We start from the raw sequence: 25,842 nt of genomic DNA, 5'->3' as shown, positions 1-25,842 counted from the left end.
ACATTTCTCTCATAGTCCAAACTCAAAATTAACACCCTTGTAATCATATCTTGATTTGTATTTTTTTTTTTATCCCGTGCTGTGTTGTGAGAATTATGCAGTGCTTCTTCACACTGAGGTGACAGTGAATAGTTAATTAGAATGAGTCAAAGTGTAGAGGAAAAGTGTTTGTGGTGCAGAGAAGACGAAGAGAACGAAGAAGTGTGACTCTAATATGTTATGACGGCTGAGGGAAGAGTTGATCTATTTTGTGTGCGTCATTCGGCGTGCGCCGTCCTCCTGTGTCCATGTCGCCCTACATAACATCTACATCAAAGCATGTTTGAAGACTTCTCATTAAGAACAAACCCCACAAAAAAAAAAATCACGATTAATAATTTGAATTTCGACATTTTGTGACTTGAGGGGTAAGCGAAAGATGTTTACAAAGAGCCTTGAAGCTAGAAAATGATCTGTCACTGTTTTTTGGGGGCAAATATCTTACTCGTACTGGTATGATGTGTCGCTCACCTCTAGGATGACAACTGGGGGGAAACCACCACGGCAGTGACCGGCACCTCCGAGCTGAGCATTTCCCAGGAGGAGGTGGTGGGCTTGGGCAAAGGCATACAGGACCGGACCCGAAACTTCCGCCGCTACCTCCCCTTAGCTGTGGGCCTGTGTGTAGGTCTGCTGGTGCTGGTCACCCCGCTGGTCTTCCTGCTCTTGCCTGTAATAATGTGGCCCGAAAGACTGCAACCTTGCGGCGCCGCCTGCGAGGGTCTCTTCCTGTCCCTCTCCTTCAAACTCCTCATGCTCCTCACGGCCATCTGGGCACTGTTTCTCCGGCCAGCTCGCGCGAGCCTGCCCAGAGTGTGCGCGTGCCGGGCCTTCCTCACCACACTCACCCTACTGCTCACCATGTCCTACTGGCTCTTCTACGGTGTCAGGATCCTCGAGGCACAGGTGAGCGTAATATGCTGCCGCAAGCATTTCGGCTGCTCCTTCTGGTATGTGCAACTTGCTGCTTTAATATTAGTCATTTTTCACATAGGATGAATTATATAGAACTCAATTTATCAAACTACAGTGAATGGTGTGCTCCAATACAGGACGAGGATTACCACGGTGTGGTCCAGTTTGCTGTGTCCCTGGTGGACTCCCAACTTTTTGTCCACTACCTGGCGGTGGTCCTGCTGGAACTCCGCCACCTGCGACCTTGCTACAGCGTGTGCGTCATCCGATCCACTGACGGAGAGACGCGTCACTACAACATTGGGCAGCTTAGGTACATAGAGACTCCATTATAATGTAATTTAGAATTGAAATGACATGAGCCAGGGCCCTCACATACTGCAAGCTTCACAATCAACTCCATTTTGTTTCATTTAATACAAGGCATAAAGTAGTGTAGTGTGTAATTGGAGGCCAATCCCAGAGAGATGAAAAGCGGAATAACAGAGTCAGTCAGTCTCTAGTTTGCCTCAAGCGGGATATTCTAGAGGGAATTGTATGCTGTCAGACTTTGGTTTCTCGTCTGATGGAGTGTGTGAACACGTCATGAGTGGGCGACAACAAAAGAGGGCATGAGATATAATAGAGTAAAGGTATTGATATTCGCATGTCTTTCTTACATACGGTCACTTTTAAGTCTCCAATGCTTCATGAGGTGAATCCAAGGCTAATCAAAGCATAAAAAGGCACAAATAGCTGGGTTGTTACGTTTGATAGTGTGAATCACCAGCACCTGTCACTTTTGTATCACGCAGCATTCAGAATGCAGCCCTCACCGTCTTGGAGTATTACTACCGAGATTTCCCACTCCACAACCCGGCGCTCCTCTCGGCCTCCAAGCATCGCGCCGCCAAGCATCTGGCTGGATTAAAAGTCTACAACGTTGACGGTAGGCAGGCACAGCTCAAGCATAATAGAGAAGTTGTGCATTTGATTCGCTCCGGTTGGCTTTTGCGGTTACGTCATACTGTGGGAGCTCTCAGGTCGGAGCAACACTGTTTGTTTGTTTGTTTGTTTGTTTGTTTGTTTGTTTGTTTGTTTGTTTTTTGAAAGCCTTAACCTGAGAAGTGAGCAGAGGTTCTAAAGACAAGCACAAAGTTTGAAACACAATTCCAATTACGAGTTGTGATCTTGTGCTGTCCTTGTCCACTTCTTCTCTGAGCAGCTTTGAGAAGCAGGCTGAGAAGGTTGCTGCGGGAGAGTAAGTACTGCACTTTGGAAATTTGCCTTTCACTTGCAAAGCACTTTAAAATGCACAGGAAGCTAGAAATAAATTGATTAATCAGTCAATATCAGCTCTTTTTAAAACTGCTTTTTTAAAATATACAATAACACATTGCAACGCAAGACAAAGATAATGACATTCGCGCCCAATCACCAACAATCGGCAAAAAAAAACAAATTTATGATTTTGTTTTAAATTCCTCTCCATTATAAAGTTAAGGTAGTCTTGCCTGTAATTCATATATTTATTGTTGTAAGCTAAAGGGAAAAATAAAGAAGTTATTTTCTTCATTGTATTAAAAAGAATTGGCTGATTAATCGGTTATCTGAATTTCGATTCACCAAATAGTGGCATGGGCTTCAAACGATCCTTCTTAGTCACCCCCTAAATTGCACTTGTAGTCAAAAGAAAAGGTTGCACTGTTGGCTATCACACCACAAATGCACAAGGTTTTCGTGATATTCGCATCCGAGAGTCACGTCCTCGTCGGCCCTCCCCCCCTTTCAGCAGAAAGGCCTCTAGGGGGTGGTGGGATTTGAAACCTTAAATAATTCATCAGAGAAGCGCTCATTCCTCACATACGCTCACTCCAGCTTCCTTTTTTACCTTCTTTTTTTTTTCATTTACCCTCTTTCTCACCTGCTCGAATGTGCTTTCACACACATGCAAATCAGGTTAATTATTCAGATCTTAGTCTATAGCCCCCCCAACACTTTTTGTCCCCCCCCCCTCAACATGCTGGTGTACTTATCATCCTCATGATGATGAGCTCCACTGCTCTACTGCATGAGATCATGTGCAAAGCTGCAAAGTCACAGAACTGTCAATGTTGGATGAAGCGCAGCATCATGAATGTTTCATCTGCATCTCTTTAAAAAGATTTCTGCATCAAAGCAGACCTTTTCCTCTTTGCAGTCTAGTGTTTAAATGTATATATTGTATCTAAATATTCTGAATTGACTTACTCCACAAACTCGTCTCTGCTCATAAGTCTTACCAATGCATTGGGGTTTTGTGAATGTGTGCACACCAATAAATTGTTGCAATTCAAAAAAAAAAAAAACAGCACTGATCAAACCATACCTCAATAGAGCGTTGGCCAGCATTGATGACTCTGTCTGTGAGGAAAAAAAAAGACGTGCAGGTCTATTTCTGAAACACAGCAAATAACTCATAAAGGTACCCAAAATAACTATTGGCTTCCTGTCAATCCCTGCCATGTTCAAGGTCACCACGGGTTTTATATGCTTGCCAGTACAATGACTAGCAATGCATGAGAGTCTCTCTAGTGGCATGGAAGTAAATTACATCAACGCAAAACAAAAACGCAAAAGGACAAAAATGGCTCATACATATACATTAGCAATTCATCTTTTTATATTCCTGGTCAATTCAGTAATTTAGCGATTGAATATATAACTAAACACATTTCTGAAATAACTGCATGTAAATTAATGTAATTTATATGGCTGTAATTTTCTTTTTAATCATTTTAACAATTTATACTTTGTTTAAACGCAAGTTTATTTTGCTTTCGTAAGTTGGAATTTAATATATATTTTAGAAATTATATTGTCTTTCTCTTTTTCTTACTAAATTGATATTAATTCTCTGTTTGACTTTTAGTGACAAAGACTAATGTTGGACAAGAAAAATTGCAGTCTACACTCGTCAAATCTTTATGTTGAACAAGGTTATTAAATATGAAATGTTTTCAAATGAATGTATCCGTGTGAAGGTCGACACTCTCCTGAGTCCTCCCACTCCACCCTTTGTTCTCCACATGGAGCCACAGTCCATTAATCTGTGAGAGCTCACTTCCTCAGGCTCAAGGTGATATCATCAATTCAGCTCTTGTCCTCACTCTTGTTTTTGAGCACAGCTCCAGGGAGTGCGGCGGGGGCGCAGCCTGCTAATGGAAACCAGTCCCAGGCCATGATCGCTGCCGCTGCCAAACGTAAAGATAGCGCCCATAATGAGCTGTACTACGAGGAGGCCGACTACGAAAGACGAGTACGCAAACGGAAAGCCAGGTAACCCAAGGACGCCATTATTTTGTGGACTTCAGTCATGAAACGTGGTGACGTCCCTTTCAATATAATACAGAGCCATAGGTGAAAAATATTGGAAGACCGTAGAAAAAAAACATTTTGCAATGTCTTCTCTCATGCTTTAAACTACATTTAAATTTGACCTGCTTTACACAATGGATATTTGAACAAAAACAGTGGTGCAACACTTGTAGACAAACACTGTCATCCTCTCCTAAAAAATGAGTAATATGATTGCATCTGAGTCATGAAAAGTTGTGAATTATTCATCTGTAGGTTACAGAACAAAAGAAACTCATAGGCAACACTGTAATCCAAATACTTACGCCCTTGGTCAGGTTGGTGGTGGCGGTGGAAGAGGCTTTCACGCACGTGAGACGCATGAAGAAGGAAGACGAGCAGGCCACCCCTTCAGACATCATGGATGTGCGGGAAGCTGCTCTGGCTATTTTCCCCTCGATGGCCCGTGCACTGCAGAAGTACCTCCGCACCACTAGGAGGCAGCAGTGTCACAGCATGGAGAGCATCCAGAAGCACCTGGCCTTCTGTCTCATCAATAACATGAGCCCCAAGGTAGGTTGGGTTTTAATCTTGACACCATTGTTTTAAAATATGACAAATAATGTACAAGTATGTTTTGCTTGGTTCCATGATGTCAGGCCTTCCTGGAGACGTACCTGTCCCCGGGCCCCACCCTGCAGTACGGCCCCGAGCGCTGGATGGCCGATCAGTGGACGCTGGTGAGCGAGGCGTCCGTAACAAGCGGCGTCAAGGACGGCAGCGACTTTGTGCTAAGGTGCCTCGACTTCAATCTGGCCATCGCCGTCAAGAGCATCCCATACATCCAAGTGAGTGAGGAGTACGTCGACCCCAAATCGCACAAATTCGTGCTTCTGCTCCAGTCGGAAACTTCGGTGTAACGGCCGGCTGCTCCTCTGGACCTACGGTACTCTTACAATTTCTGCATTTACCTTTTCAAAAAGGCTTTTGTTTTTTTTGTCTTACATAATCTGACAGGAAGATACCTGGATTTTTTTATCTTGACATCCTGTATGCACTATAAAAAAAAGACTCATTGTTGTGTTTGCATGGAGACGAATGTGTGACTAAGTTTTTAGGATGCAAAAATGTGTTTTTATGGGAGATATTTGCCAAACGTGTGTCTGGAAAAATCACAAAGACCCAACTGCTAGTTTTGAATTAGCTGTTGGTATACAGTATGTACAGTATTTATATGTGAATGTGCATTATTCCCTGCATACATTTTATATCAACATGGTGGATTGCTTGGATTTTAACTTTTTTTTAATTTAGCTTTGTGCAGGCAAAGATTTGTATATGACAACCACTGTCATCACCACAGTCGATGTTTCACATTTCTGTGCTGTTTTATAATCACATTTTATATCTAAAAGTATTTCAGCACTTCTCGGCAGCATGAGACTTTACAAATTACATATGAATATTCAATAATTACAGGGACCATTTTTATTTTTATTTTAAAAGAAGGCATATGATTTAATTCAATTGTGTGGTGTTTGGTTGTAGTCAGCATGAGCGTCTCATTGCTGCTACCTATTGACCATTTTGACAAACTGCACATGTCAAACCTACATCAATTTGCGAGGGTCAAAATTGTATTTTTCAATTAAATATTGTCATTTCACTGTTACGTACTGTTGTCACTGTAGTTTAGTGATTTCTAATGTTGATGACTCTACATACTTTGTCTTGACTGAAACATTTATCGCAAACTGTGTATAAGTGTACTGTAAGTTTGTGTTATGCGTTTGATGCCTCTTTTGTACTACTGAACAGAACGTCACAGAATCTGTGTCCGAAATGCATTTGTTAAAAAAAATAAGCTGAATAAAAAGCATTTTTACTGATATTTGCAAGCATTACATTTTTTTAAAAATCATTTTTCTAATTAATTGAGGAATGGCATCTGAGCGGAGACCTCCATTTGCTGCATATTCACTATTGCATAATGTATTGTTACATTAATACCTGTGTGACAGTCGATGAAAAGTGAGCATTGTATTTTCAATGGCAGAATTTCTGAAACATGCCTAATAAAATGACCTACAGGTGTACAGTATGCGAGTAAATATGAAAATACTGAGGGAACAAAATGCAGAAAAATGACAAATACACATGAAGCACCCAGTTTGGTTTATTACCGGTGAGTGCAGATGGCGGTAAAACATGTTCACTTGTTTTACTTTGCTTTCATGAACAGATGGGATTGTCTTGATCAATGTGATGTGGGCGATATGTCAATCGTCAATCACGAAACCTCAAGCTAGTCGATTTACTGTATCGAAGATCCATGTATGCTTATTAAAAACAGCAACTGTTTGCATGTTCTGAAGTGGAATTGTGGATGTTGGTTGGGGTTATGAGACTGTTCGTGTTTAAAGATGCATATTACTCATCATCGTCGTCGTCTTCGTCATCATCGTCATCATCATCGTCATCATCATCATCGTCGTCATCATCGTCATCATCATCTTCTGTGTTGACTTTTCCCGAGAGGACGTCTTCGATCCAGTCTTCCAGCTCCTGAGCCGTGGGCAAATCCTCCTCTTCTTCCATTAGCAACCACACGCTGTCAGCCTGCACAGACACACACATACGCATAGTGTTATGTGATAATGTCACATACTACACACAGACACACACACACATACACACGACTTACATCTGTAACGTTGACGACTCCAATCTGCGGTCTGAACAGATCCACCTTGAAGGTCTTCTCCCAGTAGGGGATCAACTAGAGGCATTGAAATGATTGATTGGAATGATCTTCCAATTATTGTTGGCATGAAAAATGTATGAACACTCACCAGCGGAAAGTCATCAGGGTCAATCCACACAATGCTGAGCTCTTGAACGTGTGTGTTGTCCCGGGCCACCTCTTTCAGGATCTCTAAGAACTCAAAACCATCTGAGAGAAACGACAAACATAATCAGCAAGTTCATTATTTTTTTCCGAGAAACAGAAATAGAACATTTGGAGACCCGTGATTCTCATTGGAAAACTACAATGTACTAGCTTTTTTTATCAGAATATACGACTTCTAGGAAAACTAACATGCTCAAGGGGAAATCCGCCATAATGATGAACATCTGCATTTTCTCCTTGTTTGTCCAAACAAGAAGTCCTTTGAGTTATTTTAATAGTAATGGCAGCAATTCATTCAATCTCTCTGCATTATGCAACAAATGCTGGAATGTTTCTCATTATTTTGTCACTGTCCGGCAAAGGAGTCAAACATGTTGCCTTCTGAGAGCTGCTTATGATTTGTATCGTAAGGGAACAAATGAAGGTGGTTGGTGGAGTTTTCACTTTCCCCTTTATGAACAAAGCTATTTGCTGTTACCTGTCCACCACCCCACAAAAATACAGCCAAAGCCTTTCTTGAACGAAGAGTCGTTGGATGTATGCAGGGCCGGAGCTAAAGGGTGGCCAGGAGGGGCATCTCTCAGTCATTCCCTGGCCTCTGTATTGCTTTGTGCCCAAACATTCTGAATACATGTACCTCTAATAATTGACCAATCATATAACATAATGGACCAAGGGTTTTGAGGGCGACAACTATGCTGAAGGAGATGATCGGTGTTTCAGACAACGACAAGGTCTCACTTACCTGGGTCCTCCTCCTCTGCAAAAGCCACAATGTGGATGCCCTCAATGTCATCCTCCTAAAAACAAACCAGAAAAAAGCAGGGATGAATGTGGCGTTGTAACAAGCTGTTTCAAAGTTTGGTTTCCATCGAGGCTTACCCAGGTCTCAAACATGTCCTCTGCACGCAGCTTTCTCAGAGTTGGCCTGAAGACACGCAAACGACACTGAGTAATGAATGATACAACACAATCAAAAGGACATTGAAGGATCATAAGTGCGTTATATTTAGATCTACCGTGTATTGTATTTGTTTTACCACTTCATCATAAACCTTTGTGCTTTGCTATGCTATGCTTGTGCTATATTTTTTTAATCCTTGTAGTATTTTGACTAAGATGAACACAAGATAGGTCACATCCTGTTTCCACATCGTTTGTTTACCGTCTGTTCTCATTTATGAAGTCGACTAGATCGTCCTCGGAGAGAGGTTTTCCCGGGATGGTGACGGGCTCCTCCATGAAGGGCTCATAGAAGTCAACCTCGTTCAACTTCAGGGTGAGCTCTTTGGCCACCTGCATTGACAAATACAAAAACACATGTGGCTTCGGGGAAACAAACATGGATGGAATGGAATGCTTTCTCGCTGACTCACAGATTTGTCAAAGGTGGCAAAGAACTTGATGTAGGGTTGAAACTGCTCAGCGGCTTCCTTGAAGGCGTCGTAATCTAAAGATGCGAGAACGTTATCTCGCCACCTCTGCTCCATCACATACATGACATTTGCACGTCGCCTGGTTGGAAATAGATGAACTTTGAGCTTCGCTTTTCACTCCCACACATGGTGCGCTATGGGTCACGGATGTGACAGCAGCTGCGTTGTTTAGACAGGATATAAATGGAGCCGCAAATCCGCTGAGATGAGGGGGCAAAATTGAACTGATGAAGTAGCACTGGATTCCTTCAATTGAAAGCAGATAGTAGACACAAAGGCACCAGGACACTACTATAGTGTCAAACTAAGGTGATGGCCTGGGGTTGTAAGTGGATGACCCCCTGCCCCCCTTTCCAGCAAAGAAGATTTTTTTCCATAAATGTTAATCATTTATATTTAAAGGCTTTTCCCCCATAAATTACTGTAGGCCCAAAATATAAAATGTGTTTTGACAGAGTACATACAGTATTTTATGCCAACCCAGAATGTTTCGTAATTGCTTAAAGATGCCACAAGATGGCGTCAAAGTTATGGCTATTGTACAGCTACTAGCTAATCTTGCATGTTATACTATCGTTGTTTTTAAATTGGCGTTTGAGCTGATTAAAATTGAGCCCGAACAACAACAACACAACAAAAAGAGCTTTTCGTTCTCGACACTTACGCTCTGAGTCCTCGCCCTTGAAGTAACCGATGACGCGGATGTCCTCCTCCATCTTGTCAAAAGCCCTCAGCTCCAGAGCGTTGTCGATCACTTCCACGGGCTCCTCCAATAGCTGCAGAGAAGGAAAACATTTTGGAATTGAGGTGTGAAGGTTCAGTCAGGGTGAGGGTTTCAAATGATTCTTTCAAGTTAGGGTGGGGCTTCAAGATGGTGATAGGATTACAAGTTAGGGTTCGTGAGTGGTTGAACTCACATCCAGCAAGAACTCCACCAGGGTGTTGGCAGAAAGCCAGCCGTCAAATTCAATCACACGATCGGCTTTGAACACGTACACGCTGCCTTCCTCCTCCAGGCCTGACGTAACAAACGAAAATCAAATCAAACAAAACGAAATCAAATGAAATACTGATAAATTACTTCCTCACATACAAAGACTTACACAAGTGACAAATACATACATTTTTTTGAAATGATACAAAGTAAAATGATGTTCACTTCTGTCGAATTATTTCAAATGGCCTTTGATATTCAGTTGATATTTCAATTCAATACAAAATCAATAAACAACATACTGCAGTTGCATCATATTCATAAAATCATCATTATCACTCGTTGACTTGTTGTCGAGTACACTCGCCTAGTTTTTTCGACACCTTGGCATCTTTTTGGGAGTCGACCATTCCAAAGCCAATGTCTTTCTCTTCCATGACTTGAGCCACGAGCTGAAAAAAAAAAAAAAAATTACATGTGATGAATTCGAAAAACAGTCATGTGTTATTGATTTGGTGTAGCCTCTAAGTGGGAAGATGTAGATTGTTATTATACCCTGGAGGGCACAGAGACATAGTTACATAATTAGCCAGATTGTTCTAAAAATAGCACAAAAGTACGAGCGTGGCATTTGTTCCGAAGCGAAAGCTCCCGCTACGACACGGTGATTTATATTTGGATCACAATGCATTTGTATCACAAACGAAGATACGTTCAGTAGACTTGCATTTCTGCCCCTCATTTATTCGACATCAGCGTACTAACTCACGAGGGAACTATACAATGTGTACACTGTAAAATCAGAACTGAATTTAAGCTTTCCTTATTCATTTAAATTGTGAAATTCAACAAAATGTGCTTTTGTGATAAGTTTGTCCAAATGAAGTGACTGTTTTAGGCCCAAAAAAAACTTTTTCAATATACCAATCAAGAACACTAGCAAATTTCAAAATATCAAGTGTGCATTGCTGGCATGCGATTAAGCAGGAGGTCGGGACTGTGTGGAACTTGAGATGCAGTGTGCACATTGTTTCCAGCAGTGTATGCTTCAAAAGGAAATTAACTTCACTGTGCGGTGAATGATCTTGAATCGGAAATATAGATACATAATAGAAAAGATCATCTCTTAAAAAAATGCAATTATTTAGTGGAGGCCTTTTTGAACAGTCATTATAGGTCATTGTGATTCAAATAGAAAGTCAAATCAAGGAAGTTCAACTAAATTCAAAATAAAATGCCAAGTACTATGTGAACTCTTAAAAGTTACAGAACTAAAATTTTATTCAAATGGAATCAAATTGCAAATATTATCTTTACTATTATTATTGAGCCTTCCCAAAGATTGTCTAGTGGGCTCTTCCATTGTGAAGCAATTTAAAGCTCATAATAGAGTGGTGGCATTGAACCTTCCTGCAACGTGACTCCTTCCTCCTGATGGAGTGTGGCCTTCAGATGTCAGTGTGTACTTGAAAATAAATGATTGGGCATACGTACGATATTACAGTTTGAATTTTTCATTTGACTGTTGCATGATAAGCAACTCCATTCCAATGACTGTACATGGAAGTCGATTGATTAGCGATGCATTCAATGGCGAGATGACAAATCGCATGTACAAAATGTGTGATATTTCATTTTCTTTAAATGAAGCGTATCTGCCGTATCATGCTCACCTCAAGCACCAGCTCCGTCATCTGATGTTGTTTCTGTTGCTCCTTGTTGTCCGCCAGGGGCTCGTGGTAAAACAAGCATAGCATGTCATACTGCTTCAAGGCCTTCTTGTAGTTCTTATCGTTGATGTCGAGAACGCGGTCTTTCCCGTCGTACTGAGGGAACTCCAGACCCTTCTCAGCCGGGGCCACGGGCACCAGACCCAGGCACGGGAGGAGAACCAACCAGAAGGCGAGCATGGTCCTCGACTATGATGTCCACGAGCTCCAAAAGGTCCCCCGAAGTGCGCGTTGAGTTGTTAGTTGCAAAGGTCACGCAGGCCCTGAGAGAGGTTACGAGAGGAAATGTGAAGACTGGAGAAAAAAGTCCATCAGTGTTCCCGAGTTATCCCCAGAAATCCCACTTTTGCATGCATCCTTTATTTCGCCCTGCTCCTCTCGCTCCTTCACACCTCAACAGAGGAGCGCACGGTCCGGCCCATGAAGGAGGCTGACCGGGGAGAAGGAACGCCATACATAGCAGCGCTCCACCTCCACCCGTGCGGGGGTAGGCCCATTTTAAGGAGAGCAGTTGTTTGAAGCCTAAAAATAAACGTCCGGGTGAGAAAGAGGGGCGGCTTATAGTGTCGGGCAGGACGGCTGGATGGCGGTGATGCCGAGCTTTAGGGGGGGTTTGGATATTTTGGGAGAGGACCAAAAGCAAAGTGAATGTGTGATTTAGCGCTTTGAGGAGATAACGGCAGAGTATTTTAGGTGCATGCAAAAGGGCAACTTGAACACCTGTTTATATTTTACTGTGGTGCTCAGCATGGAAGGATTTTGCCTGGAAATGTTCGTTTAAGTCACGCCAAATCTCAACAGAGCCTCGTGCACATATTGAAGCTGTGTGATGACATTGCCACACATCTCAAGAGGGATTCTCTGATGGATGTCGATCTTCAGAGCAACAAGTCACAATATATGCCAAAGATGAAAGTGAAGGCAACAAGACTCATAAACAAACAGCAAGCAACACTTGAGTCCAAAGAAGGAAAGAAAACAGAGCAATGGCCCAATTGAGGTATTGCTGTTTTTCCAAAGCAGGCATTTTCACTTAGAGGGACTAATAACATTAACGGGTTCTGTTTTAGATTCATGTGCTCTGAAAAAGATCACTGACTGTCTTACACTTGATGGGCACAACATTAGGTACACCTGCAGATACTAAATATGAAGAATCTCAACTCTGAATTTGAGTTGATTTGTCAGTAAGATGAAGTGCAGTTCTCGCGCTCGGGGTCATTTGTCTGAGATGTGATCCCGAATCACAAATACCTGATGACGCTCCAAAGGATCTCCTCCATCTGGACCAGCTGTCCCATTGCAACCCTCGTTGTCATGGTGATGATCCAAAACACTCCTAAGGGATGGTGGGGCAGTAAGGTTGACGCAGCTCGCTGGGAGACAAACAAGGAAAATATAGAACATTAAAAAGGAACTTAAACGGGAAAAATAATAAGTCAGCCATCACTGTGTTATGCAGTTTTTTATGTGACAAATTATTCAATTACATTTCATTAAAAAACAGACTGCATTGCTGCTTTTTTAATTAACCAAATGTACCTATAGGGGGAGCCCAAGACAAGAAAATGTTGACTTGTTTTTGGTCACAAACACACACATACACACACACACCATCAATGCAGGAATCGAACTCATGGGGCCTGCACACAAGACAAGCGAGTGTATCAGCGATCACGGACAATGTTGACATGTGCCCATGTCCTTCTTGCTCCGTTGCATGTTCAGTTAAGTCACATTGTGGGACACAAGGCCTTGGAATGCACCAAGTCGAGGTCATTACGCAATATAGTCGGTCATGTGAGCGGCACCCTTAAGTCAACACACAGTCTTGCTGAAGAACCCTTCAGCATCAGTTTGGCAAACAAGAAGGCTTGTGTGTGTGTTTTGTAGGTCAAGGTTCTTGAGTGTAATCGAGCAGATGCTTCCTCACCTTACCACTGCTTTCGATCATAGCCAGATCATTGTTTGTGTTGTGTTTAATAAATGACAAGTTAACAGATACATACATTTATATATTTGTGACACACACACACACACATCAGGAGCTAAAAGTGGAAATAAAGTCGCAGCTTGGAAAATTCCACAAGGAGTGGTGGCCGGATGACTAGTGCCAATAAAAACGCTGCAAAGAAATGCGACTTTTTTGGCACACAGCAATGTTCCTGTAGTGCTAAATCAAACATTACAGAGTTTTTTGATGCCAACTGATCAAATATTTGGTATAAGAAATTAAACTGAGCTTTTGACCTCTAATTTCTGCTCAACATTTTTTATTTCCAAGTCTGCTTAGTCTAGGCTCATGACATTTTAATTGTATTCGGAATCGGTTTGTTTTCAACCTCAGGAATTCCACACTTGTCTCCCACTGACAAAAGCAATGTTGCAACACAAAATGCCTTGAAAGGACACCAGGGGACTAGTCTGAAATATTTGGAATTCTTAAAGATGACAAAGAGACAAAGAAAGCATGTTTGCTGCTTCCACTCAAGATTCCACTGAATTTAACCTTCGCTTGTGATCAATCCCAACCGTCTCCTTAATTTAATTTTTACCAATGCAACCATTTTGTAGAGCACTTGTCTCTACTCTGACTTCCGCTCAGTAGTTTTTTTATTTCCAAAAATATGTGCTATAAAAGCGTCATTTTTCTACAGATATGAACAAATCAAGCATTGCGATTGCTGTTGTGTGACCTCTAACCCCGTGCATGTACCGCTGGTCTGTGCTGAATATTTTTCAAAAACACAGCAAACGTGGCATGTGATGCACTGCCAAGTCAGCATTGCTTGCACTGTGGCTTGTCGTGCGAGGTACAAACACACCAAGGGGCTCAACAAACCAGCGGCAATATGACATAACACACAAGGCCCGTTTGACAAGACGGCAATCCCGAGGCAGAGCTGACATTTGCAGAAAAAAGCGCATGGTTCATCAAGTTACATAAACGTTACCGTCACACACATTCGTAACATAACGTGTCCATTAATCAACACATTTGCTGTTAGAAGTCACACACAAGCACACACAAGCGCTTCATGACCAGTCCCACACAAAAAAAAAAAGAGGTTGAAAAAAAACGACCAAGAAATGCTCGTCAAACACCTGCTTGGAACATCCTGCAGAGTCAAAGTCAAAGTCTGCTTTATTGTCAATTTCTTCACATGTCAAGACACACAAAGATCGAAATTTCATTTTCTACTATCCACGGACAAACAAAACATTCAAGTAAAAGAGTGATAAATAAATAAATAAATAAATAAATAAATAAATACTGCGATTGGCTGGCAACCAGTTCAGGGTGTCCCCCGCCTACTGCCCGATGACGGCTGGGATAGGCTCCAGCACGCCCACGACCCCCGTGGGGACTAAGCGGTTCAGAAATGATGGATGGATGGATGGATGGATGGATGGATGGATGGATGGATGGATGGATGGAATGAATGAATGAATGAATGAATGAATGAATGAATGAATGAATGAATGAATGAATGAATGAATGAATGAATGAATGAATGAACAAGAGGAGCAAAAATGGAGCAAGTGTGCATACAGCAGACAGTCAGAATGTAGCGCCCAAAAGCCAGGCCAGGAAGTGATGCAGCCGAGGGTGGAGAGTTCAGGATCCTAACAGCCTGGAGTATGAAGCTGTTGGTGAGTCTGGTGGTGCATGAGCTCAGGCTTCTGTACCTTTTCCCAGAGAGCAGTAGATCAAACAAAGTGTGAGCGGGGTGACTCACATCACACAATCGTGGTCGCCTTGCGGGTGAGACAACATGGGACAACCTCATTTGATTGCTGAAACATTAAAACTACTTATTCAAATGAAAATGTGCAGTTAGTTTCAACGAAATGTCTTTCCATGTATTAGACTGTTCTTCTCCTTCACCGTTAAATAGTCAACAAAACACCAACATCCAAATTTTACCTAAGCCTCTTAGGATAAGTGTTCTTGTTTTTTTCAGTTCATACGTTTGTGATAAATGCTTTGATGTTAGCAAAATGCAAATAAAATTGAATAAATTGACAAGGCCTGCTAAGTTCACCAGCCGCGGGCTTTCAGTGTCAATCTGATGCGTCAGAAAGACAAAACGAATATGATAAGATAAGGGTCCAAACATCAGGCAGATGAAACATAAACAGACTTTGCTGTAACCTGAGGCGTCGCACACGTGTCTTTAAATTTTCCATTCACCTTCACCTACATTCTCACGTTATGAGTTTATAGTCCCTGTGCCATCGAGATAAAAACTAATTTTGGCTTTGTTTATATTCTTCAAGATTCATGACCCATTTTTCGAACAACTTTGCCATAACAGCAAAAAAATGCACCATTAGAAATTGAACAAAGCATCTCGACTTTCCTGCTTATTTCATATTTCCGTAATTTATTCTACCATCAAGGCTCACTTTGTTCATCGGTGTTTTTGTTGCTGGGGACAAAATAAATGTGCGTCGGCCACAAACTTGCCACTCCCACGAATATAAAAATGTTTATGACAGAAGGAAGACATCCTCTCATCGTCACACTCTTGACCGACAACCAAGATTCAGGAGAAGCTTGAGGACAATTCGAATAAGTCACCCCCACATCACACTACCATGTGATGACACGACTAATTAGTCTGCTTCCTTTTTAAACCCTGTTACAAATCAATGATTTCAAAAATAGATTTTCCCCCGGCTACTTCCTTTTTCTAAAAAAAAAAATGTAGTTACAAATCCATGAAATATTCCCTGATAGGGTTCTTGTGATTCGAATTTAAAATCCATCACACCTGTCAAGGTTATTGTGACCGCAATATGTCCCACTGGTCATCTGGACTAACTTTATAAATAAATTCTGGGATAACATGAAATCAATTGTCACCCAAGTGGTGTAACAGTTCTGGATTTGCATGTTAGGTTCAATGAAGACCCTAAATTGTCCAGATGTGTGAATGTGAGCATGAGGTGCCCTGTGATGACCTAGCAATCAGAACGTTGGCTCACTTTTGACCCCTAATGAGAACAAGGACTTTAGAAAATGGATGTATGAATTTTACCGCTCACCGAGAATACGCCAAAGAGACAGTGTACAGTGGCTCATCTACCTTTGAGATGGTTCCCTTGAGAATGTGGAGCTGTTGCTTGGTAACCTAACAGAAATTGATGTGTGGATGAAAATATAGTCTGATTGAGGAAACAATTGCCATTTTGATCCGAACTACTGTTCATTCCTGACGAGACTCAAATGACAAAGTGAAAAAAAACCGGCTTGTGATGGAATGCATGAGAGCCCGCTAAATATAGTCCCTGCAGCCTCCTTTTGTTTTTTCATGAGGACCGATGGACCTGAACCCTGACAGTAACACCATCTGAATCATCTATCGATCCATTTAAAACCCATAAAATTAGCAAGACCACATCACAAGAAGATCTGTCTCAGAGGTTTTGAACAAAGAAAATCACCGACCTCTATGATTAAGTGTCCCACTCAGTGGGCCTTCAGGCTCGGAAACGGGTCGCCTTGAGTTTACTATGTCGATAACAATCTCTACGCTTTGTTTTGAATTGTCTTACTTCCAAAGTTTATGCTGCTTGATTAGAAGCACTTACACAACAGCGTGAAGTCTTTTGCTGCATTCGTTATAGAAGACACCCGTGTTTTTTGGGCCCGTCTAGCATGAGACAATGAACAAAGCTCGAGTCTGAATGCCAGTAGTTTTCCACCAGGACAATATCATGGAGTTTCCTCTTGACAGAGACACAGAGTCAGGGAGAGAGGGAGGGCGGAGGTCAAAATGTGTAGGAGAGGTGCTGGGTTGAGCGACTCTTGTGAATTTAGTCCAAATGAAAGTCAGTCAAAACAAGATATAATACTGCTCGTGGGAATACAAGCAGTATCTCTTCCTGAGGGATATTAAACTAAAACATTACAATAGGGCATTGTTGACAACAGTATTTTTCTTCTACAGGTGTTGTGACCCTCAACAAAACAAAGTGATATATCAGTCAACATTTTCAAAAACAACAAAACATATCCTCACAGGAGTTCATGACATAACACTGTAATTGTCGATCGTTTCTACACATTGTACCTTGTGTGCAATTTTTTTTTAAATAGCTGCCTGCTTTGTGACCTTTCCTATTTGTCCGAGACTCTTCGCCCTTCAATTTTGCTGACGTTAGCATGTTCTTGATTCTTCACAAGGTGCAACAGCACCCCTGATCCTGCGCTGCTCATTTTGTGGGATTAAGTCCAAAAATGAGCTACATGTATTTCATAGATTATTTCAATTATATCTGATAGTTTTGTTTAAAAATAATGAGCACATCAGCGGGTGGAACAGCATCTCAGAATGGAATGGATGGATTGAGTTCCACTGTTTATTCTTTTAATCATTAATTTTTTATTGGAATAGAAAATGCATCTAAATGTTCTATTTGACCTTCAACTGTGGTTACACCCCTTGTATCAAGAAGTGGATTCAAAACCTTAGGTGTACTTGCTCACTTGAATGAAATCCAATATGAATGTCAAACATTTAGACATTACAGAGATAAAGCTCCGTTTGTATCGTTTTTGTTATCGCTAACTGCTACACTTAACTGCATTAAATGATATTGTCCCATATTTTGCTCAATTAAAATATTACCCCTCAACGTCTGCATGTCACATTGTTTTCAAGCCTGTGATTTTAAGAATGATGGATAATGCAACAAACAGGTCATGTGGTTAGGGTCAGAAAAGGGACCATAGACTGCACACTTCCTCACTGGAAATGGGGAAGTGGTTTACAAAAAATGTGGTTTGAAATAATCGACATCTGTTTATTATTTGCCTTAAACATTTCATGAAAAGGGGAAGTGTCAAAAAGATGATTATCAATAATGTGTTGCGTATGTTTCTAAGTAAAAATCCGTTACTAATGCTTCTTCCTTAAAATGTCACCTTACGAAGACATTCAAATGTCAAATGTATTAGCATTAAGAAATCGAGTGAGGTCATGAATTGGAGATTTCTCAGTGGGATGCATCCAGGATAAAGGGCGCAACAAATTATTCAAACCTCCCCGGGGCATTATGTAATCCTTGTCAAATGCAACAATGAATAAATATATTGGATGCCAAACATGGCAACAAAATGAGTTATTTCCCTCAGGTGAAAGGCGACGACTCATCTGGATCGAATTAGAACTTGTTCTTGGATATGTTCAAATTGATGCTTGGATTTATCATGACTCACCCGCTTTGCTGACCACATGATTCGTCAAGAAAATTCTGACAGGATTGTTTGTCTCTCAATGAGCTTTGAGACGTTTTTGCGAAATACCAGTTTAACTAGAATATAGGCTTCGGTTAGTGTTATTGTATTATGTATTTAGAACTGTTTCAAAACTTTAATCATTTTTATTGTGGCAGAAAAGCTGAATAATTTTTCAATCAGTGCTTCATTTCGGTATATGTAAACAGGAAGAGGTTAAATTGAGGTTGTTGTTTTTTTACAGGACGTTAGAAACTTATGTTTGTATCTCAGTTGCTTTGAGTGTTGAGTTACACATAGTCTACCGCTATCATATACTCGAGTATAATTAAGAACAATTGTGTTTTCTTCCATAAATTTCTTTATTTCAAATCTCTTCAAACTCCATAAAAATAACAATGTCTCTTTCTCAAAAAAAAAGTTTAAAGCTCTTTCCCAGTGATGATCACTACAACAGTCACAAAAGAAACTTCCATCATTCACACCTGACATTGATGAAACAGTTGTGCTGTCACACTTAACTTTGAATTAAAAAAAAAAAAAAAATTGTTAAACACCACAATAACGTGTTTTTGTTGGTATCTAGAGACAATGAACCATATTCAATTAAACTCGATCCAACAGCGAGCGTATTAATACGATACAGCTAATGGAAAAGCTACAACACAAGAAAGCTGTTTACTTAGATGGCTTTAATGACACAGCACACAAATTCGAATGTAAAACTTTTTTTTTGTCTATTGTTTGACTTTTTTTTTCCAGTCTAGAAACTCACACTAAGACACATTTGGTAAAAGGTTGTACAAAAGTTGCAATTGTACACGCGGACACAGTAAATAGACTTGAAAATGGTATTTGACAGGAAACCAGAAAACAAGCCATTTGAATAAAAGTCAACAGACTCAACACACTTTTTGAACGTAACATGAGATATGCATAAAATATAGATGGATACAGAATCATTAGTAATTTTTTTTTTATGCTAGCTATAGTAGTGCACAAAAAACTTTTTTAATCATCAAAACATCCAAAAATAACACATTTTAACAACACAGTTAAGTACCATACTAAACAATCTCGTAAATTTGTGCTTTCTATTTTAATATGGGATGTCATCAAAAGTTTTGAATTATCTGTGTACACCCATAGAAAGGCAACATTTTTAGGATTAAAGTGTCATAATGCTCCCTCCATAAAGAAGAGAGGCTTGATTAGGATTTATCTTCATGACGTATACTAATTGTCATTGGCCAAAAGAAGATTACCAAACACACCCTTGAATTTGAAATCTAAGCAGCTTGAGCTTTAGCTCCCAATTTTCGTGGTTTACAATCTTAAATAAACGCTTACCACAAAACACATGAATGCTACAGTAGCAACTAAGTGAAGTCACAGTCAACAAGAAAAGAAAAACGATTCACAGAACTTGTCACAATACAAAAAAAAAAAAAAGCTAAGTGCATATGTCAAATAAGGCCAATACAAAAATGCACTTGAAGTACAACGAGCCTCAATATCCAAGTAGATATTCAGTACAGGATTAACAACAAGCGCTTTACAAAATGGTCAGGCAAATGCCAGATAAGCAAAAAGTCTTGAAAAGTAGTCCATTGTTGATGGGGAAGCGTCGATCATTCAAAAAACAAAAACAAAAAATCATTGGAATAAGCTTGTTAAGAGAGCTACAAAAGACAACTGTAAATATTACAGAGATTCTCAAAGCTTTATAAATTCGTCTGTAACAGGTCCCCTGCAACGGCCACCAGTCTGTACCAGTTAGGTGATTGCCAAGAGTCGACTACAGCGAAAAAATAATAAACATGAAGATGCCCACGGAGCAGACGAACAGCAGGCCAAGATTGAGGAAAAGTTTGACTCGCGGTGGTTCGTGGAGCATCTCTGCTATCGCCCTCGCATTTTGCTGGGGCGTTTTTGGCTGCGTGTCCTGCGACGGCTCCTTGAAGCCACAAAACCAGTCCAGCAGGCGAATACAGCGGCTGACTTCATGGCGTTCTCCGTCGTCCAGTTTACCGAACCTGTCCGCGGGAGTGGTCGCCGGGGATGGCTCCGCGCTGGGGGTGGCCGGGTCGTGGTCGGTGGACGTGACCAGGAGTTTGATATCGGCGCCGTCCAGACACTTCTCCTTTCTGACATCCGGGGGCAAAGTTTTGTGCAGGCTTGCGTCGGCGATGAAGGCGTTCTTCTCAGTCAGCCGGTACATTTGCTCTGTGTCTTTTGGGTTGTCGGGCAATTTTTCCACAAAACGGAGTCCCCACACCGTCGTGGTGCGAATCTGTTCCTCTTCCGGCGCAGATGTGAGAAGACTGACCACCACGGCCACAAAGCCTGAGATCCAGAACAAAGCGGCCGCCACATACATGTAGTGGACCTGAACAATGAAAGCAGGTCTGGTGTCTGGTTGGTCGCAGCGAGGCTGGCGGTACATAAAAGCCAGGATCAGTCGGATGGTACCCAGAACGGAACCTGTCATGCCTCCCCAGAAGGCTCCTTTCTCATTACACCGCTTCCAGAAGACGCCGAGTAAGAAGAGGGCGGCGATGGGCGGGGTAAGGTAGCCAGCCACCTCCTGGATGTAAAGGTAGGTCTGACCGCCTTGCATCTCGATGATGACGGGAACCCAGGCGATGCTTATGACCACCATGAGCACCACAAAAAGGCGACCCACGATGAGCAGCTCCCGCTGAGACGCCTTCTTTCGAGCGGTTTGGTAGATGTCCAGGGTGAAGATGGTGCTCGCGCTGTTAAAGATGGAGTCGAGATCGCTCATAAGGGCTGCGATCATCACCGCCATCATCAGACCGCGGAGGCCCACAGGCATCACGGCCATGACCAGACGAGGGTAGGCGATGTTGGAGCAGCCCGCCTGAGAGCCGCACACATCCATGCAGTGTTCGGGCCCAATGCAGGCGATCTCGTCGGCGAACAAGATGCGGGAGATCATACCCGGGATGACGATTAAAAACATGGGAAGGATCTTAAGGAGTCCCGCCATGAGTGTGGAGCACTTAGCGTGGGTAATGTTCTTTGCCGCAAGCACTCTCTGAACTATGACCTGGTCGGCGCACCAGTACCAAATGGAAGCGGTGGTTTGGCCCAGAATGAACCCGGGCCACGGAATATCTTCATCCAAGGGGCCGTGGAGGATGCGGAGAGAGTTGGGTTTGGGGTGGATACGGCAAGAGGGTGAATACGTATAGTTCCCGGTAGCCATGATGGCGGTCACGTTGGGGATAGCTTCCATGTACTTAGCTTTGACACCTTCTAGCCCACCCACTTTAAGAAGGCTGATGATGGTTAATGTCGCGGCTCCACCGATCATCAGCACGGCCTGAAGCGCATCTGTGTACAGAACCGCCACCAGCCCACCGGTGACAGTGAGAATGGCGGTCATGCAGATGAGCAGACCTATAGACAGGTAAAGATTCCACCCGAGCGACTCCTGGATGAAGAGAGCGCCGGCGTACAAGTCCACAGACAGCTTGGTAAAAATGTAGAGGAGAATCGAGAGGAAAGCAAAGTAGACCTTCAGCCGAATGCCCCCATAGCGCTTGGACAGGTATTCGGGCATAGTGAACACTCCTGAGTGGATGTACACGGGAATAAAGACCCAGCCGAGTAGTTGCAGAAGCAGAAGGGCGTTGAACTCCCAAGCTCCCACAGCAAAGCCGCCTGCCGCTCCCGACCCGGCCAGTCCGATGAAATGTTCGCTGCCGATATTACTCACGAAGAGCGAGGCGCCGATCACTATCCAGGTCATGGAGCGCCCGGCCAGGAAGTAGCCACTCACGGTGCTGCGGTTGGATTTCCACATGGCGAAAAAGCCGATGACGAGCACTAGGACAAAGTATAACGCAACTACGGCGATGTCGGCCGCTTCCATTTCAGGACCCATTTTTTACTGATCACGTGAAAATGAAAACTTCTTGCCAGGAATAAAAACGCTGTCAGTTATTGAAACCCCGCCCAGAAATGCCCTGCTTTGGTTTGCTGTCTGGTTGGAAGCTGTAGTATCCACGATCAGGTCTAATTTGCTAGCTATGCTTATCCACCAGCACTCAGGTTGCCCTACTTTTAGAGGATGCTGAGGTGCTTCTGGTCTAGGAAAGTCTAGAGTTTTTCTTCCTGCAAGACAGCAAAGGCAAAGAAAAACACCTCATTAGATATTTTATTTATGCTGGAAAGGTTTAGGACAAGGTTTAGGACATGTTTACATGGACGTGACTTCAGAATTTTTGTATCCAAAACAAACTGACAAAACATAAGGGGACTAATAGCATGGAAGATAGACATTTTCTCAAAAGTGACCAAAAAAAATGCAAGGTTCACGTTTCAATTGGCTTAGATTTGCAGTTTAATCTTTTTGGCAAAACAGATTAAGCACGGCCAGTGTAAACTTGTAAAGATGCTTAATAACATTATGTAAGCAGTCAAAGAGTCAAAATAGGAATAGAAGTATGGAGCAATTCTTGGGTGGACAAATTGAGAGGTCTAACTTTCATGCCGAAAAATCCATTGGTATACTTGCATGTAATGTTAAAATGGAAGAAATCTCTGAAAATATTCTCAGCTATAAATGCGATAAAAAAGAAAATCAGTAGAAAATGACATGACATTTGATTTTCCCAAGTCAAAACAAAAGTGAATCTGTTCCTGACAGAATCGAATCAACTTGTGTCATTGAACTGCTTGTTGTCTTGAGTTTTCCGCAGCAAAAATTTCATTTTTTTGAATAAAAAGATTGTTTGTGGCGTTAACGAAATGGTGCTGGTTTGTGTGACTCACTAAAAATCAAGCTTTGTTTTCGTTTTCCTTTTAGCATTTCATCATGACCATATCAAAGCTAAGATCTATGTCATAGGTGTCAAGGCCAGAGGGCCAGAGGGCCAGATACGGCCCGCCACATCACGTTGTGTGGCCCATGAAGACAAATTTTGCATCAACTTTGTGTCCTTACAAATTGTCTTCACTTTCTAAAAATAGAGAACTTTTACTACCATTCAGCTTTTTTAAGGATTTGAACAGTTTTTACTAATCTCTGATATAAAAACTAGTTATTCATTAGTTTGTCGTGTAGCCTATACTGTAAATAATATAAGGCGTTGTCAATCTCCAATACGGCCCACGACAAAAAAATAGTTTGCCCCCCATATCTATATTTTCATTTGTTGCTGACATGCTCTTGAAAATAGTGAAATATTTTTGTATTCACAGATTTTTATTCAGACTTCAAATGTGCATGAGCATGTCGGTTTGGTGTTTTTTGTTATAAACTCTATTTCATGAAGTAAGAAAAAGAAAGAGAGAATACAGCTCATCATTTAAATTTACTAGGATTTTTTTTTTTTTAAATGCTCTTAAATGGTTGACTATCCTGAAAGAGCTTATTTTGTTGGTTTGAAGATTCAGTAGAATTTGAAGCATTTTTATTTTCACTCCTGAAAGTTTTAAAAATATATTTACCCTTGGAGCCAATGTCCAAATACAGGGGGGGGGGGGGGCAAAATCTAACTTTAGTCTGCTGTCTAAAAAAAGCCCTGCTCGCACAAGTTTGGATGGTTTAAAACTAAATTATTTCCGGCACTATAACCTCGGGGCAAAAAAACCCAGACACATTTCAATTCAACTCACTAATTAATTAGTATCGCTCAAATCTTCTAGAAACTGGATGCACAAAGTCAGGTGGATCTGACAACTTACTCCCGGCAGGAGCTATGAAACTGGTGCTATTATTCTTCTTAAACTGCAATAAGACACCAAAACCAAAGCTGACAGAAGTCGATTAACTAAGACCTGAAGATTAGACCTACTGGTACAACAATGCATATGTCCACACTTTACTCTCTATTGACGACTCAACTCTTTCTTTTTCCCGCTGGCCGGCTACCTGCATAATAAAGCTGACGCCTGCAGAATGGCTGGCAGGGTTGCAAGGCAACTGGAATGGAAAAATGCTCCTTCAGTTCACAGTGTGAAGTGACCGAGTGACTATTGTGTATAAAGGTCACCTGTTAGACTGTGAAAGGATTTTGCAGACTTTCAAAACACAAAATTAAAAAGTTTGTCTCTAAGACTTAACACGTTGCGCAACAAAACAATCAAAAGGAGCAATAATAAATATATTTTAGGGCGGGGTGACGTGCTACACTAATAAAATGTTCCTATGACCCATTTTGGCTCCAGGCCCCTTAGTTTGGGGAACCTTTCTATTAAAAAGGGAGAAATAGTCATGCATCTTTGCAGCAAACATCAAATCCACCTTGAAGTCATACACTCGGTTTTAGAGCAGTCATTTGTGTCTACCTATCTTATGTCAAAAAGATTTTCTTGAGGGGAGCACGCAGGAAAACCCAAGTAGACATTTGAATGTAGAACCTCAGACTGAGAGGTAGAGATGATGACCACATGAACTTTCTACTGTAGAACCCAGAACTGCATGGCAGACATAGTTTAGGGGGCGTTTCAAATGATTACTCTGACATAATTAAAACATCATCACAACATTCATTAATTTTTAAAACAATCATACATAATGAGAATCTTTTTCTCCATGCAGGACTGTCAGAGGCAAATCTTGAAACCAAAACCTCAGAGCTGTGAGTCTGATGTGTGAAATAAGAATAAGTCACTCATATTTGTCCTTAATTATGTCATCATTAAAACCCAACACCTTTAAACTGTGAATATGTATCAAAGACGCACCAGCTTCTTTTTTCTTTTGCATAAAATAATTTCTCTGACTCAAATAATGACACCCGAACCCCTTAGGTTCCGGGCCCTTGAGGTTGGGAACCTGCGTAGTAGAAGGTGAGACATTTCTAGAACAATAACTTCACAGCGCGGCTTCTCCTGCAGCGCATCTCACGAGTCTCCGTAAATCTAAATAAAAGACTCCTCTATGCATATTTTTTTAAATAATAAATATCACATTTTGACACGACAAGAAGACGGTAAAATCCCAAATTTTGTACATTCTGCAAGACACGTGAAGGCAACTCGAAACAGGAAACATTACATTACGAGCGAATATAAATTTCTCTACGCAGTTAAAAAAAAAAAAAATCGCAAAAATATATGCATAAATAGATGCACATAGTAGAAGTAAAAGTGGTGGTCAGGCTAACATTGATGAACACAATAACATGTACCTTTCAAACGAGCGTCAGGATGCCAAAGAGGCGACGGCAACACACCCCCCAAGAGGAGGTGAGGAGGATGGGACAGCAAGATGCAAAAAGGAGGAGAAGGAGAAGCCCAGGTTGCGTCGTCGCTTGGCCCCGTTAGAAGTGGTCCCTCCG

The 25,842-nt window shown here is 41.6% G+C and overlaps 3 protein-coding genes across 4 annotated transcripts in view; 1 reads left to right on the top strand and 2 right to left on the bottom strand.

The window, feature by feature from the left end:
* The window catches only part of LOC147050940 (vang-like protein 1), an 8,353-nt gene extending 2,195 nt beyond the window's left edge, over nt 1-6,158 (top strand). The window contains exons 3-8 of the mRNA XM_085919777.1: nt 517-945; nt 1,092-1,267; nt 1,749-1,882; nt 4,101-4,251; nt 4,608-4,842; nt 4,929-6,158. Coding sequence (XP_085775903.1) covers nt 517-945; nt 1,092-1,267; nt 1,749-1,882; nt 4,101-4,251; nt 4,608-4,842; nt 4,929-5,189 — 1,386 coding nt within the window. The 3' untranslated portion in view covers nt 5,190-6,158. The remainder of the gene's footprint in view (nt 1-516; nt 946-1,091; nt 1,268-1,748; nt 1,883-4,100; nt 4,252-4,607; nt 4,843-4,928) is intronic.
* Nucleotides 6,157-25,842, bottom strand: casq2 (calsequestrin 2). 2 transcript variants are annotated; one of them, XM_085919779.1, is made up of 13 exons: nt 25,693-25,842; nt 12,535-12,656; nt 11,224-11,543; nt 9,918-10,002; nt 9,534-9,634; nt 9,281-9,392; nt 8,557-8,630; nt 8,346-8,476; nt 8,063-8,108; nt 7,926-7,980; nt 7,122-7,222; nt 6,974-7,048; nt 6,157-6,888 (listed from the first exon to the last, which is right to left on the bottom strand). In XM_085919779.1, the coding sequence occupies exons 3-13, from the start codon at nt 11,458-11,460 to the stop codon at nt 6,700-6,702; spliced, it is 1,206 nt and encodes a 401-aa protein (XP_085775905.1). In that variant the 5' UTR covers nt 11,461-11,543; nt 12,535-12,656; nt 25,693-25,842; the 3' UTR covers nt 6,157-6,699. The 2 variants fall into 2 exon arrangements, with proteins under 2 accessions (XP_085775905.1, XP_085775904.1); XM_085919778.1 differs by lacking the exons at nt 12,535-12,656; nt 25,693-25,842 and having other exon boundaries at nt 11,224-11,667.
* Nucleotides 18,715-25,836, bottom strand: slc5a3b (solute carrier family 5 member 3b). The gene is made up of 2 exons (XM_085919775.1): nt 25,693-25,836; nt 18,715-22,669 (listed from the first exon to the last, which is right to left on the bottom strand). The coding sequence occupies exon 2, from the start codon at nt 22,437-22,439 to the stop codon at nt 20,325-20,327; it is 2,115 nt and encodes a 704-aa protein (XP_085775901.1). The 5' UTR covers nt 22,440-22,669; nt 25,693-25,836; the 3' UTR covers nt 18,715-20,324.

This window comes from Syngnathus leptorhynchus, chromosome 9 (genome assembly GCF_054491065.1).
Source record: "Syngnathus leptorhynchus isolate UIUO chromosome 9, UIUO_Slep, whole genome shotgun sequence".
NCBI classification, from domain to species: Eukaryota; Metazoa; Chordata; class Actinopteri; order Syngnathiformes; family Syngnathidae; genus Syngnathus; species Syngnathus leptorhynchus.
Note: the sequence above shows the minus strand (reverse complement) of the source record. Positions and strands in the feature narration are given on the sequence as shown.

Coding starts and splice junctions, on each gene's coding strand:
- casq2 (XM_085919779.1), bottom strand. CDS start 11,460: ATGCTCGCCTTCTGGTTGGTTCTCCTCCCGTGCCTGGGTCTGGTGCCC. Junction 10,003..11,223: donor TGACGGAGCTGGTGCTTGAG/GTGAGCATGATA, acceptor TTTTTTTTTCAG/CTCGTGGCTCAAGTCATGGA. Junction 7,981..8,062: donor AGGACATGTTTGAGACCTGG/GTAAGCCTCGAT, acceptor GTTTGTTTTTAG/GAGGATGACATTGAGGGCAT.
- slc5a3b (XM_085919775.1), bottom strand. CDS start 22,439: ATGGGTCCTGAAATGGAAGCGGCCGACATCGCCGTAGTTGCGTTATAC.